The sequence below is a fragment of the Mesocricetus auratus genome, unplaced genomic scaffold (assembly GCF_017639785.1).
Source record: "Mesocricetus auratus isolate SY011 unplaced genomic scaffold, BCM_Maur_2.0 Super-Scaffold_100676, whole genome shotgun sequence".
NCBI classification, from domain to species: Eukaryota; Metazoa; Chordata; class Mammalia; order Rodentia; family Cricetidae; genus Mesocricetus; species Mesocricetus auratus.
Genome location: NW_024429266.1, coordinates 57,009,676 through 57,024,393, shown reverse-complemented (window position 1 = coordinate 57,024,393; position 14,718 = coordinate 57,009,676). Strand labels below are relative to the sequence as shown.

At 42.8% G+C, this 14,718-nt stretch overlaps 1 protein-coding gene across 1 annotated transcript in view; it reads left to right on the top strand.

Annotated features, from left to right (window-relative positions):
• The window catches only part of Dstyk (dual serine/threonine and tyrosine protein kinase), a 45,935-nt gene extending 31,430 nt beyond the window's left edge, over positions 1 to 14,505 (top strand). Inside the window, exons 4-13 of the mRNA XM_005087347.4 lie at positions 453 to 685; positions 1,438 to 1,521; positions 2,606 to 2,782; positions 3,401 to 3,530; positions 3,862 to 4,018; positions 4,374 to 4,506; positions 5,883 to 5,996; positions 7,426 to 7,540; positions 10,519 to 10,653; positions 11,002 to 14,505. Of these exons, the coding sequence (XP_005087404.2) occupies positions 453 to 685; positions 1,438 to 1,521; positions 2,606 to 2,782; positions 3,401 to 3,530; positions 3,862 to 4,018; positions 4,374 to 4,506; positions 5,883 to 5,996; positions 7,426 to 7,540; positions 10,519 to 10,653; positions 11,002 to 11,189 (1,466 nt within the window). The 3' untranslated portion in view covers positions 11,190 to 14,505. The remainder of the gene's footprint in view (positions 1 to 452; positions 686 to 1,437; positions 1,522 to 2,605; positions 2,783 to 3,400; positions 3,531 to 3,861; positions 4,019 to 4,373; positions 4,507 to 5,882; positions 5,997 to 7,425; positions 7,541 to 10,518; positions 10,654 to 11,001) is intronic.
• The last annotated feature ends 213 nt before the right edge of the window (positions 14,506 to 14,718 follow it).

The window sequence follows — 14,718 nt, the reverse complement described above, 5'->3', positions numbered from 1 at the left end:
TATATTGCTTCCTGACTGCCCATCTTCTCTCCCAGTGCCCACTCTGTCTTATCCCTGAGGCTGTTTCCTGATCTGCAGAATATATCCATTAATATCTACCAACAAAGGTACTGTGAAGATGACGTTAGATTACCTATATATGGTGCTTACTACTGTGCCTTTCAAATAGTTTCCACTGAGTGAATGGTGTTTTTCTCTTCCTGAAACCTAAAAGGTACTAAAACCAACAGACTTGTTTTAGATATAACTGTTCATTTTCAGAATCTTATTTAACGTAAGTGACTGAGCATCGCCTGGCTCTGATCATACTAAGAATCAGAATTTGACAACCAACCATATCTTTTCATAGCCACCATCATGGTAATTCACTGGTGATGACTTGGGAGATGCCTGTATTTACTATGTCTGTACCTTTCCTTCATTGCTAACTAGTGTAGTCTCTGCCTCTGTAGATGTCATTGTCCCGGAGAATGGAGAAACAGTGGGCACCAGAGAGATCAAATGCTGCATCCGACAGATCCAAGAGCTTATCATCGCCAGGCTCAATCAGGCAGTGGCCAACAAGCTGATTAGCTCAGTGGATTACCTACGAGAAAGCTTTGTTGGGACCCTGGAACGGTGTCTGCAGAGCCTTGAAAAATCACAGGATGTCTCAGTTCATATTACCAGCAATTATCTCAAACAGGTATAAAAAGAATGGTTGCTAAGACAACACGTTACAGATAACATCTAGAATAATTCACACATAAGCCCAACCTCAAATTAGTCAAGGATTTCCCTTTGAAACAATCTAGTTGAAATTTTATTTTTTTTCCTACTACATGACTACTGCCTAGGAGAGATGCTGATGAGTTGTAAAATTACAGTTGATAAAAATAAGTAGAAAGTAAAAGAACCTAATTAGTCACAAAATAGGGGTGATGAACTTGAGTTGACTCTATATATCGAGGGTTAGATTTTCAAACCTTCAGACTGGACTGTAATTTTTTGTGTGGGGGGAGCATGCAGAACGTAGGAGGGGGCACATGTAGCTAAGACTGGCCTGGCCTTGAACTTTTGGTCAAGGCTGGTCTTGAACTCCTCATTCTCTTGTCTCTACCTCCGAAGTGCCAGGATTACAGACATGAGCTGTGTCTGGCCCAACTATGCTTTTTTTTGTTTTTTGTTTTGTTTTGTTTGTGTGTGTGCGTGTGTGTGTGTGTGTGTGTGAGAGAGAGAGAGAGAGAGAGAGAGAGAGAGAGAGAGGGTCTTTCACTCTGTAGACCTGGCTGGCTGAGAACTTACTATGTAGAACAGGTGGTCTCAGAGAGACCTGCCTTCCTCTTCCTCCTAAGAACAGGGATTAAAGGTGTATACCAGTGCACCTAACTTGGACTTGTTCTTGAAGTCGTTCAGAAATGACTATCTGCATATGCTCCTTCACGTGTTCTCTTTCAGATCTTAAATGCCGCTTACCATGTTGAAGTCACATTTCACTCTGGGTCCTCAGTTACAAGGATGCTTTGGGAACAAATCAAGCAGGTGAGTGTTCCTCAGAGAAGGGCTCCCTTGTATCTTAGACTCCAACAGATCACATTTTTGGAACATGCTGTTAAAGTAGGGTGGCCATTATTCTGATTTGCCTCTCTGAGAGAATTCTGTTGTATGGCTGTTCTCAATTAATGACTACCAATGTTCCCTTTAACCTTAAAAAAACCATAGATTTGTGTAATGCTTGATGAAGCCACAAAATTCCACCTCACTAGTTTCTTCATCTTTTCCTTTATTTAGCCTAAATGTTTTCTTAAAAGTAGATATTGTTGGGTCTGGGGATATAGCTTGGTGGTAGATGATTTGCCTAACATATGCAAGGTCATAGGTTTGATTCCCCGGTACCAAAGGAATAAACAAGTAAACAAACAACAAAAATCTAGACATTGAGTTGGTTATGTTGACACATGTATTTATTTCCAGCATTGAGGAGGTAGAGGCAAGCAGATCTCTGTGAGTTCAAGACCAGCCTGGGTCTACATAGGATAGCAAGTGCTGTGTAAACAGACCCTGTCTCAAACAAAACAAGCACATACAAAAAAACAGGCATTGTTGCCAGGGGCCAAAAGTGTGGTTCCTGCGGGCTGGAGAGGTGGCTCAGATGTTAATAGCACTGGCTGATCTTCCAGAGGTCCTGAGTTCAATTCCCAGCAACCACATGGTGGCTCACAACCATCTGTAATGAGATTTGGGGCCCTCTTCAGGTCTGCAGGCACACATGCAGGCAGAATACTGTACACATAATAAATAAATAAATCTTAAAAAAAAAAGTGTGGTTCCTATCCTGGATTTGCATCTATGTAGAGTTCTTACTGCTTCAGGAGAGTTATCTGGCCCTGACTATAACATGCTGAGGGGTGTGAGCATTTAGATTAGACTTACTATTCTTTGGTGCTTCTCCTGGCTGAACCATGGTTTTGAGGTAGATGGAGATAGAGATAATGTTGGATTTCATAGTCTCCTACATTAAGAGCTGTTCCTGATGAGTAGAACCCCGTGAAGGAAGGGCATTGTGGGAGCTGCCTGAGAGTTCCTCCTCCTTCCTTCAATGATTTTTCTGTCCTCATCTTGGCAGATCATCCAGCGTATCACATGGGTGAGCCCACCCACCATCACTCTAGAGTGGAAGAGGAAGGTGGCCCAGGAAGCCATCGAGAGCCTCAGCGCCTCCAAGTTGGCCAAGAGCATTTGCAGCCAGTTTCGCACTCGGCTCAATAGTTCTCATGAGGCTTTTGCAGCCTCCTTGAGGCAGGTTGGTATGCAGGGAAGGAGTGAAAGCTGGAATAAGCAGAGAAGAGCCTCATTTAGAGGGAAATTATTTGCTCTCTGCTATCCTTATACTTTTAAAAAATCAGTATATTTTATAGTCTGTTAAAGAATAATATGTTACAGGAAGGTTCATCACCAAATTTTTCATGTGGATCTTTTTATAACTCTAGGAAAGGTAGAGTGAGTACAGTTAATTTCTTCCCATATAACTGAATGAAAAAAGAGTATAGAGGAGTGTATACTTTATATAAGTTTATATCATATTTTAAGAATGACAGAGGAATGACTTTCTAACTTAATACAATTATGTGCTCCCCCAGGAGTGAGTGAGTGTATGTGTGTGTGTGTGTGTGTGTGTGTGTGTGTGTGTGTGTGTGTGTGTGTGAGAGAGAGAGAGAGAATATGGATAGATGTGACTATGCATCCAAGAGGATAATGACTATTGACTGCTCACTGACATTGTATTAAATATGTCATATACATGCTGTGCAGTTCTCACAGTTGTTGGCATGAAAGAGATACTATTATTTCTGTGCATCAGATGGAGACACTAAGGTGAGGGACTTGATTCTTATGTTGTCTTTTTCTGTTTCCCTCCTAGCTGGAAGCTGGTCACTCTGGCCGGCTGGAGAAAACTGAAGATCTGTGGCTAAAGGTTCGAAAAGATCATGCCCCTCGTCTGGCCCGCCTTTCACTAGAGAGCCGGTCTTTACAGGATGTCTTGCTTCACCGTGAGTCCTTATTTCTTTCCAAATAAACTGAAGGAAATGCAGGGTCTTCTAGTATTCTTTTGCCTGGCCTCCAAGAATCCCCACATTGCTGCCTCAGCACTTAGTGATGCTCCTGAATTCCTGTTTGGTTCTGCTGCTTATGTAATATGAATAACAAGATCAAAGTTTATTCAAAATCATCCAGCTCAGTTACTTTCTACTGGGTTAGAACAACACTTGAGTTTCTTTCCATTGCATGATTACAACTTCTGGCCTCTAGGCAGGTCTGCATCTAAGAATCTTAAAGAAAATGTCATTCTGCCTGCCTCATTGTTGTCTTTATATCTTATAGGTAAGCCTAAATTAGGACAGGAACTAGGCCGGGGCCAATATGGTGTGGTGTACCTGTGTGACAACTGGGGGGGACACTTTCCTTGTGCCCTCAAGTCAGTTGTTCCTCCAGATGAGAAGCACTGGAATGACCTGGCATTGGAGTTTCACTACATGAGGTAGGTCTTGGTTTCTTTAATCTCTCTGGGGATTAGTTTTGTACCATGGGCTACAGCATGTATTGTCTCTATATTCCTAGATTTCAAAATGTTTTAACTAATGTTTGTAGTTTTAGGTCACATATGTTAGCTTTGCTCAGTCTTTTCCCAACATAGTTTCTCAACTCTTCATTCTGTTATCTTCTTAGTCACTAAGACTGTCAGTATGGTTTTTAACCTTGGTGAAGTAGTTCTCTTTTCCCTCTGTCTGCACTTGGACTAAATGTAGCTATGAGGGTCTTTCTCCCTATGTCCTGGCATCTCATGCAGAATTAGAGCCGGAGTATGGTGGCCCAAACCTTTCTCTTTCTCACAGGTCTTTGCCAAAGCACGAGCGATTGGTTGATCTTCACGGTTCAGTCATTGATTACAACTATGGTGGTGGCTCCAGCATTGCTGTACTGCTTATTATGGAGCGGCTGCACCGGGACCTCTACACAGGGCTGAAGGTGAGTGAGGCAGCCAGGGACAAGAGCCAGCCAGGAGCCAGGCTCAACCTGTCCTTCCTGCACTTCATCCCTTCCTGTTTATTCTTAACTTCTCACTTTCATAGACATTGATGGAGTAATCTGGCTTTACTGAATTATTTCCAGAAAAATGTCAGACATTTCTCAGAATCCATTTTTGTCCTAGTATATTTCTGTAATGTGTTTACGTATTACTTTTAAAATTGTTTTTATTTGCTTGTTTGTTTTTTGAGACAGGGTCTAACATGTAGCACTGGCTGTCCTGAAAGTCTGCTATGTAGATTAGGCTGGTCTCTAACTCACAAGAGATCCAGATGCCTCTGCCTCCAGAGTGCTAGGATTAAAGGTGGCAAGCCCAGCTTATTTACCATTTTGATGTCCTCTGGTGAGATGAAAATCTATATTCTTTAGAAGAGAGAATAGCTTCTGGTTAGTCTTCTGGATAAAGCCAATTTTTGTTAAGTGAACAAGTTTTTATTAGTGACTATTTTGTGCAAGACTGTGTGTTAAGCACCATTAGATAATAGCAAAATGTGTAATTTCCAGACACATTTAAGAAAATTGTAGTCAGTGAAAAAGATGTGGGGTGGGGGTAACCACAAAGTCACTTGTAAGATCTTGTTATGTGATCTTGAGTTTTAAAAAATAAATTGGGATGTGCCGCTAAAGAATTGCATTTGAGTAAAGGTGAAACTCTCAGTTGAATTCTGAGTTTAAACTCTTATCTAAAAATCACCAGCAAGGAAGTTAGGTTTCTTTTCTGTCCCCTACATTTGCTGAGAAGGGGAGAGAAGCTGACCTAAGAGTGTCTGGATCCCTCTATATGAGCTTACTTGGAGACTTTCAGAAGTAAGGTAGAGGAAACTTAAGAAATTGGTGAGATGGAGAAGAGACTCCAAGTAGTTCCCTCTCTATCTCAGGAGCACCTAGAATGTCCATTTGAGGACCTTAGAGGAAATTAAGTTTTGGAGGAAATTAATAGGACAGTTTTCAGAATCCTAAAGAGTCTTAAGTTAAAGTAATCATGGTGACTTTGGAATGGAACCCATAAAATCAAACCTGGGCTAACCAAGCCTGTGAAAGCAAATCTTCTGTGTGGCAGTGCCAGAGTCTTTCTGATGCTGGGAGTGAGATGCTGTTAGCCCTTGAACCTCTTGTGTTCCAATCTGGGTGTGGTCCTGCTGACTAACTGCAGCTTGCAAAGGGCTATTTTGCTTTGTGTCCTGTACAGCTTGTTCTTCCCTGTACCTCCCACTGTTCTGCCCTTTTCCACCAGAAGTCATTTAGTTGCAATTGGAAGTCTCAGTTGGGTTAAGGAGTTGGGCTCTTCTAACAACTAGGCTCTTTTGCCTTCCCAGGCTGGGCTGACCCTGGAGACACGTTTGCAGATAGCCCTGGATGTGGTGGAGGGAATCCGCTTTCTGCACAGCCAGGGGCTTGTCCATAGGGATATCAAACTGAAAAACGTGCTGGTAAGTAACAGCTCTATTCAGAGGGGATCCCTGCCTCTGTGGAGGGTCTGTTAATACGCACTTTGATTCTAGGAAAAGTCTATATGGAATGCAGGAGTGTTAACACCGTGGTGGGTGGATGGGGTTCTGAGTGTAAGCTTAAGGAGCAATTTCAACAGACTACCTGTGTCAAATACTTTTCCCTTCACTATTGAGAAATTTCAATTTCATGGAATAGTTAAGAGTGGAATAATGGAAACTCAGATACCCTTGTATCCTGTGTTCCTGCCAGGGTGCCCACTCACAGTCATATTTTCTGTTTCTCATCCTGTACCATATGAAGGTAAGTTGCTGATAATTCTTCACTCTGAAATATGTCAGTGTGTTTCTCCTAAGAAAGAAGAATCTTCTACATAATTAAAATGCTATTACCACACTCAAGAAATCTAACATTGATACGGTACTCTGTTTTGGCTCCATCATTATATCCAATTGTTCCAAATATGGTCTGTTTGCTGTTTTGTTTTTTGTCTAGGATCTAATCCAAGGATGCTACAGTATATCTTGTTATCATGCTATTTCAGCCTTCTTTAATCTAGAATAATCTTTTCTCTTTTTTGTTTTTATGTCATTGGTATTTTGAGGAGTCCAGGTCTTTGTTAATGTGTAGGGCTTGATCAGTGATGCAAGGTGAGTGCTAACATGCATAATGCACCTTAAAGGTCATATTGCATAAGCCATAAAGGATCTTTTGACAGACTCCTTGAAAACATCTATTAGGGTCACTGAGCTGGCTCAACAAGCTGTGGTACCTTTTATTACACAGAAGGAGAAAAGAGACTCCTACAACTTGTCCTTGGCTTTTACACACATTAAGTAAATAAATAAAAGGTAATAATTTAGGAAAAATGCCTTCCAGTATCACATGGCAACACCCCATCAAGTTGCAGTTTAGGGGAGAGAAAGATAACCTGAAAATTATAGATAGAAATCTAAGAGACAATCAGTAGCCAGATGAGACACATTTATTCTCTAGAATTGATTTTTGCTTATTTGTTTTTGTATCGTTGTTGTTCTTTCTACTGTGCTGGGGTAGAGCTAGGGTCTGTGCATGCTGGTTCAGGTCTCTGTCATAGAGCTACAACCAACCCTGTATTTGAGCTTTAAGAATTAAAGAATTGCTTCAGCTGACTAAGGGAAATCAGGTGCCAACATGTTTTCCTCATGTTAGACCTTCATTACTCATTCTTCCAAGATTATAGTGGACCTAGTATGTTCCAGGGATATAAAGATGAAAGAAACAGTCACTGACACCAGGTTGCTCACAATGGGAAGAGGATGGTGACAGGAACGAGTCTGAGATAGTGAGGTTGAAGGAAGGACTTACTAAGTACTGCCTTGAGGCTGGGTGTGTGGACATGAGGTGACTCCGACTTGCTATTTTTGACAGCTGGACAAACAAAACCGTGCCAAGATCACTGACTTGGGATTCTGCAAGCCAGAAGCAATGATGTCAGGCAGCATTGTTGGGACACCAATCCATATGGCCCCTGAACTTTTCACAGGTAAGACTAGAGGGCAAAGAGTGAGTTTAGGCAGACCTCAGTACTCAGCCTTGGGGTGCTTCCCCTCGGAGTAAGTAGTGTAAGGACTGCTTGCAGGTGTGACACGGACAGTGAAGAAAGCAGAAGAGAGGGAGAGTAAGGAGGTAAAGAAGTGAGAAAGAAAGTATAAATGTGAACCGAGGTTGCCAAGTACTCTTTTGGATGTGTCTCTGGGCTGTTAGATACTTAGCACTTACTTAGTCATAAAGTATTGGTTGAATAACTTGTAAATGATGGGATCTGTCATTAAAGAACTTATCATCAATGTGGAGATATACTGAGAGAGGTAAAATAATTTGGAAGCAGTGTAAGGCAGCATTAAACGCTAAATTATAGGTGCTACAATGTTCTGTTGATGCAGAGTGTAAAAACAAATCAAGGTTAATGTTGCATGGTCTTAGGAGATCTGGGGTAAATTTGAGTCCTCTGGAAAACCTGGCAGTGGAAAGGGAGCTCGGGTTTGAGTGTACACTTTGCAGTAGGCATGTCAGGTGTGTTTCTGGATATCTTGTTTTACTTAATCCTTTCAGCAAGCCTGTGATGATATCAGAGTCATAGATTAAATCGGGACTGTATTGATGAAGTAACTGACCCCCTAAACACTGAGGCAGAAGGCAATGAACTGTGATTTGAATCGAGGCCTTTCTGTCTGCACAGTCCAGTCATAAGGGCAGAAACATCTGGATGCTGAATAAGGGGAAATACCAAGGGAAACTGCAAAACAGAAATGGTCATGACAGGAAAGAAATCCACTTGGAAAATCAGTGATAGAAAAGGCCAGGGAAGTCTGTAGACTGAGAACCATGGGGAGGTTAGGGTCTTGTGTAAGTAAGGAAGTGCTGAGCTCTTGAGCAGGGGAGGATGGCAAAGAACATGTGCCTGGACCAGCTTCACAACCATTGGTAGGGGGATGCTAGGGAGAAGAATCAATGTGAGGTGACCAGTTAGGTTGTGCCCATGGTTAGGTTGGTACTGATGCAGAAATAAATAAGGTTACAGATTTGAGATAAATTCAGAGGACAGTGGGAAAGCTTTTTACTGCCTTGATATGAGTGCTGAGTAGAAAAGAATGGCTGGCATGGAAGACTGAAACTCTGAGCCACAGTGGATGGAGAATGATGGCACTGTGCCAAGGAAGATGGGAAAGAAACCACAGGTCACTCGCTAGTGTTGGTAGGAGGAAACATTAGCAAAATTAGCAATGCATTCCAATTTCTTTTTTAAGATTTATGTACATGAATATTTTGCCTGCATGCATGTATGTGTACCATGAGTATGCCTGTTTCTCAAGGAGGTCAAAAGAGGTTGTTGAATCCCCTGAGCTGGAATTACAGATGTCTGTGAGCACAAAGTGCTCTAAACCACTGAGCTCTCTCTCCAGCCCCTGAATTTTACTCATTTCGTGGAGGTGGTCACCTGCCTCTTCACTAGGTGATATACTGAGGGACTAGGAATTAGTAAGCAGCTGTAGTCTGATGCTCACTGAAGCCAAATAATAGACCTCTCTTCCTAGTTTTACTTTGTTCTGTTCCTAATGCTGTTACTCCACCTTGCCTGGGGCTTATTTAAACTCCTTTTATTGTGTCTACCCCATTGCTGTCAGAAGGCTATTTTAAAATGTTCTTTTGGCCGGGCGTTGGTGGCGCACGCCTTTAATCCCAGCACTTGGGAGGCAGAGGCAGGCGGATTTCTGAATTCGAGGCCAGCCTGGTCTACAGAGTGAGTTCCAGGACAGCCTCCAAAACAATACAGAGAAACCCTGTCTCGAAAAACCAAAAATAATGTTCTTTTGTATCCCTGCTCTACAAAAAAAAGACCTTCTGCTGCCCATCAACTCTAGACTCCTCTCTGCCCTTAAAGTCTTTCTATGAGAGATGAGGTCTTCCTATGTATCCTAGACATCCTTCAAATGATCCTTCTGCCTCAGTCCTTTGAGTGCTGGCATTACAGGTGGGCATTGCACCTGCTAATCTTGTCTTTATAATCTTTATTGTCTGGTTCCTACTGATATTTCTCTAATATGGCCTTTTAGAATTGATCTTGCAGACTGTCCCATTAAAATGATAAAATGATTTTCGTTCTCTTTTGGCAAATTTTCATCTCTCTGTCTTAGCATCTAGATTTCTGTATTGTAAATGGGGATTACAAATGTGCCTTGCCTACCAGGCAAATTGTGAAGAACAATAGATAGTAAAAACTTTAAAATCATATAAGGACTGTAAAGGCAAGGAGGGGGCTCACTGATGCTCGTCTGTCTTTTTTTTTTAATTTTATTTTCCAGTTTAAATTTACATAAGAAACAAGGTTGCTTCACAAGCCAGTTCCAGGTCCCTCTCCCATTCCCTCCCTTCCTCCCGTGCCCTCCCCCCCCGCCCCCCCCCCGTTATCCCCTCATTTCTCCAGGGAGGGTGAGGCCCTCCATGGGGGTGTGCATAGTGTGTCATTTCATATAGGGCAGGGCCTAGACCCTTCCCCAAGAGTTCAGGGTGAGAGTGCACCTCACATTGTTCTATGGGAGTCCAAAGTCCGTGTGTATACTTGGGATGGGTACTGATCTGCTGCCCAAGGCTCAATAGATTACCTAGGCCTCCTCACTGACACCCACATTCAGGGGGTCTTGATCAGTCCCATGCTGGATTCCCAGGCTGATGCCTGGGATTCAAGAGTTAACCTTTGTCTGGTCAGCTGTTTCTGGGGGTTAAACCAGCCCAGTCTTAATCCCTTTGATCATCAGTCCTCTCTCTCTGTTACTGGCTTTCTTGAGTTCAGCTCAGTACTTAACCAAGGGAGTCTGCCTCTTCTTCGATCAGCCACTAAATAAAGTTTCTGTTTCCCAGACTCTCTGGCCATAGGATTGTAGGCTGGCACTCCCCAGATCTATGTCTAAAATCCATATATGAGAGAGTACATGCACTGATGCTCGTCTGTCTTTACCCTAGGGAAGTATGATAATTCCGTGGATGTCTATGCCTTTGGGATCCTTTTCTGGTATATCTGCTCGGGCTCTATCAAGCTCCCCGAGGCATTTGAGAGGTGTGCTAGCAAAGATCATCTCTGGAACAATGTGCGAAGAGGTAAGAGCCACCAACCTGCTTTGCTTTAACTCCCTCACTGAAAGCAGACAGCCGGACGTCACAGCAGGGTTCCCTTATGTCCTGGCCACTGCACAGCATGACCATGCTAAGCAGACCATCATAGAAAGCAAAAAGGATACTGCAGACCAGTTCTTTGCTACTGGATAGCACTATGTTGAATTACCTCAAAAATGGTTTTTGCTACAATTTTTAGTGTTGGGTTTTCTAAGCCAGTGTGTTGGTTTTCACATTTCTGTTAGGTTATAGTCTAGTTATCTGCAGTGGAAACCCAAATGCTTTGCTCTCCCAGCTCTCCTTGATTGGCTGTATTTCCTTGCTCTCCTCTAGGGACCCGTCCAGAGCGTCTTCCTGTGTTTGATGAGGAGTGCTGGCAGTTGATGGAAGCATGTTGGGATGGTGACCCCTCTAAGAGGCCTCTCCTGGGCATTGTCCAGCCTATGCTCCAAGGCATTATGGACCGGCTTTGCAAGTGCAATTCTGAGCGACCAAACAGAGGACTAGATGATTCTACTTGAAGACAAAACCTTTCTCTTTCACTCTGTTCCTTCCCTGTTACCTTTTGGCCATGAGGAGAATTTGTCATTTGTTCATTGATGGAGCTCCCAAGGGAGCTTGTTTGCTTGTTTGCAACTCAAGACCTTCCTGGGCAGAGATGGCTCCTGGACAGTGAAGAATTCAGTGGCTGTTTTAGTGTTCATATTGCCTCATACTATCTCTTTAGCAAAAGATTGTCTCAGATGTGTAGAAGCTGAATAATGTGATGTTCTGGCCTCAGAACTGAAAAGGAGGCAACTGTTACCACTGTCTATTCACTGTATATGTTTCTAAAACAAGTGGGACACTGCAGTGCAGGGGTATAAAACTATCATTTTCATGACTTCAGCTTTAGCTGGGAACAGTTCAGTTCTATCCAATGGTAGAGACCACTTAGAAAACATGATCTTAGTTCAGGTTCATATGATTGTAATGGCAAAAAACAAACCAATCCAGCCAAATATACCTTGTGGTTGTCTGGTTCTTGTTCTCTGTAACCAGGATCTCAGGTTGTAAGTCAGAAACCCCAGGAGGCAGCTGGGTGTGAAGCTGTCTGCCCTCACAACCCAGTGTTTACATTTCCAGGGCCAGAGAGCCCTGGTTTCTGCAGGGCAAGGCTAACCCAGAACAGAATTTGTTTGATTCCTGGGTCTTTCCCCACCTCCTACCCTTCTTTTCCCTTAAAAAGGAGGTGATCCTCCAGGTAGCATGGTACTTGGACTTCAGCATCTTATCAGACAGAGATAGACTACAATTTTGTTTTTTTAAATGGGATATAGCCCAGGCTGGCCTTAAAATCCCATCCTTCTGCTTAGCCTCCAAAGTGCCGAGATTACAGGCATGTGCTACCATGCCCAGCTTTTAACTATGTAACTCACTCTTCTATTTCCTTCTCCAGTGCTAGGGATCAATCCACAGCCTCAGAACTGCTGGTAAGTGCTCTCTGGTGAGCTACACTCCAGTTTCATAGAGCTTTCAAAGTTCACATTTAATACTCAGCATGGTGACCTCTGATGATGATGCGGTTGGGCATAATGGTCTCCTAAGTACTCAGAATTCCATGCAGTGCTCTACATGCAAATTGTAATGGACAAGTGAGCCCAGTGTCTTTGGGCTCGTTGGCTCTGGTCTCATTTTGGTAGAATGCTTAGTTTCGCTCTTAGAATTTTAATATCTACTCAATTATATTTAGTTACTCTGCCCTGAGCATTACATTGTTATCCTCTGGAGACAGTAGGATGTACAGGAAGCCAGGTGTCAAGAAAGAAAAAAATGAGTCATCTCTATTAGTTAGATCTGTTGTGTGTGAAACTTGAAGAGGTCTTGTGTAGTGGGGAGACTACTGACCCTTGTTCTTGAACTCTAACTGTAACACAGAGGCTGCAGTTCCAGTACGGAAACTATATTACTAACGTTTGTAGCATGTCTTAGCTCCTCAGACTCATGAATGGGAGGTCAGATTTTTTTCCCCATCCAGAGTCCGGTTTCAGTCTTCTGCCAGATTACAGATTCAGTTTTTCAGTCTTTAATATTTAAAAAGAAGTTTCCCTCCATTTTTCTGTCCAGTGGGAGGGAGAGGCTAATGCTAAGTGAGGATATAAGGAGTAGTTTTGTAGTTCATTCATTAAAAAATATCTGAAAATGTCCAAGATATTACTGAAAGTGTCTGGGCAAGCCAAAGGCCACATAGGGGTATTTGATGGTGGTATTTCAATGCTCAGCAGGCTGAGTATGTGAACACTTGTATCTAATTTGTATGTATTTTACTTTATAACATTGTAAGCTAATTTTGAATTCTTTGGTTTTTTGGCATCTATTATTATTTCAGTGATAAAATGCCATGAAATGTACTGTATTGTATGTCACTTGGGAAGACACTAGGTCCTCAGAGAAGTGTGGTGGCACTTAGGAAGTACAGGGCTCAACAGGGCCAAAGTTTTGAAGATTTACCTCCAGGCTGAGGGAAAAAGAAGGGTGGCATCCTTTACTGTGTGCTATCCTTCAAAAAATTCCCATAAGGGCAGTTACTCTAGCCCGGAAGTGACCACCTGACTGCTTCTTAGGAGCTGAAAGTCTGCTTGTTCATTTGGTTTGGAATGGAGTGACAGGCCTTCCTGCAGAGCAATCAGAAGAAATGCTGGCAGTCTGGCCTCTGCATGGCCCACCTGTGCCTTGAGCTAGCAGTGGCACAGCTGAGTGGCTTCATGACTAGGCAGTCTTTCTGCTCTCAGAAAGGACTACCCTGGTTGTTCCTAGACCAAAGAGAGTCACTTCTGACTCCATCCACTTTAAGGGACAGGGCTAGGCAGTCACTGAGTCAAAATGGTAACACTAAAGCTCAAGGAAACCAAGAAAAGGACTCATTACTACACAGCTAGAGCCAGACAATGGTGAGCTCTGAACACGCGTCAGTTCCCCAAGTGCATTTTGTATTTTCGCTTGAGCTGTCATCATAGATAGAACACTCAGGGTGTGTGTAGTTCAGTGGTAGAATGTGCTTAGTGTGCACATGGCCTGGGGTTCTAGGAACAAAACAAAACAAAACACAAAGGTCAAAGGGGTTGGAGAATGTTCTTCCTGACAGAAGTGGCCTGGGGTAGTGGGGCTGTAAAGTGACAACTGCACTAAATGACACTTTATTTTTGTTGTTGTTGTTGTCTTATTTAGCACTGAGAAGCCCAGGGGATGGGTCAGTACAGTCACACTTAGGGAAACTTGAGGCACCCTTCGGTCTTGCTCTGGAGAGATGCCCTGCTTTTTTGATGTAGCTTACAGGGAGATCTCCCAAGCCTGTGTTGTGTTGGGGTGGATTAACAGCCTTGGAAAGTGCATTCCAAAGGAGGAGCTGCTTTAAGTGTTCAGGACTTGCATTTTGCATTTGTTGAGTCTCAAAGTCCACATTTTCCTTAAAATGAGGGTTTAGTCTTAAGTGTTGGGATATGTGACGTAGAGCTAGTGTGATAGGAGAGTGGCCTTAAGACACTGGTACTGCAAACTCCCCTAGAAGTTTCAAGTGGTACTGGTGCTCTTAAAAGTTTTAACTTCATGTGTTTTACTAGAACCTAGTGTGATTGACATAGTGGTGGAGGCTGTGAACACCTGACATTGGGGAGGCCAATTAGCCTAGAGGGTTGACAAGACACTTGGTCTGGATGGCTTGCTTGTTTTTTATTTTTGTCTTTATGTAATGTTTTTATTTGTTTTAAAAGACTAATGTTTATTACAGTATTATATAAAAGTGTAACATACTAAGTGTGTAGAATAAAGTGCAATAACACAAAATTACTTTGACACAGATTTCAGCCTCTGTGTCCTCCTTCCTTGTGCAGTGCGGCTCTTTTGGTGGCATTGTTACAGTGGGACCATTTTCCTTGTGTGTATTTTTCTCCATTTAGTGAAATCTGGATGGCAGCCTGGGTTCTGTGGAGTCCTCCACCAGCTGTTAAGTGTGGAGACCAGGTGTGCTGCATCAAGAGCACATTTATGTCCGGGGTAACCTACTTGGTTGCA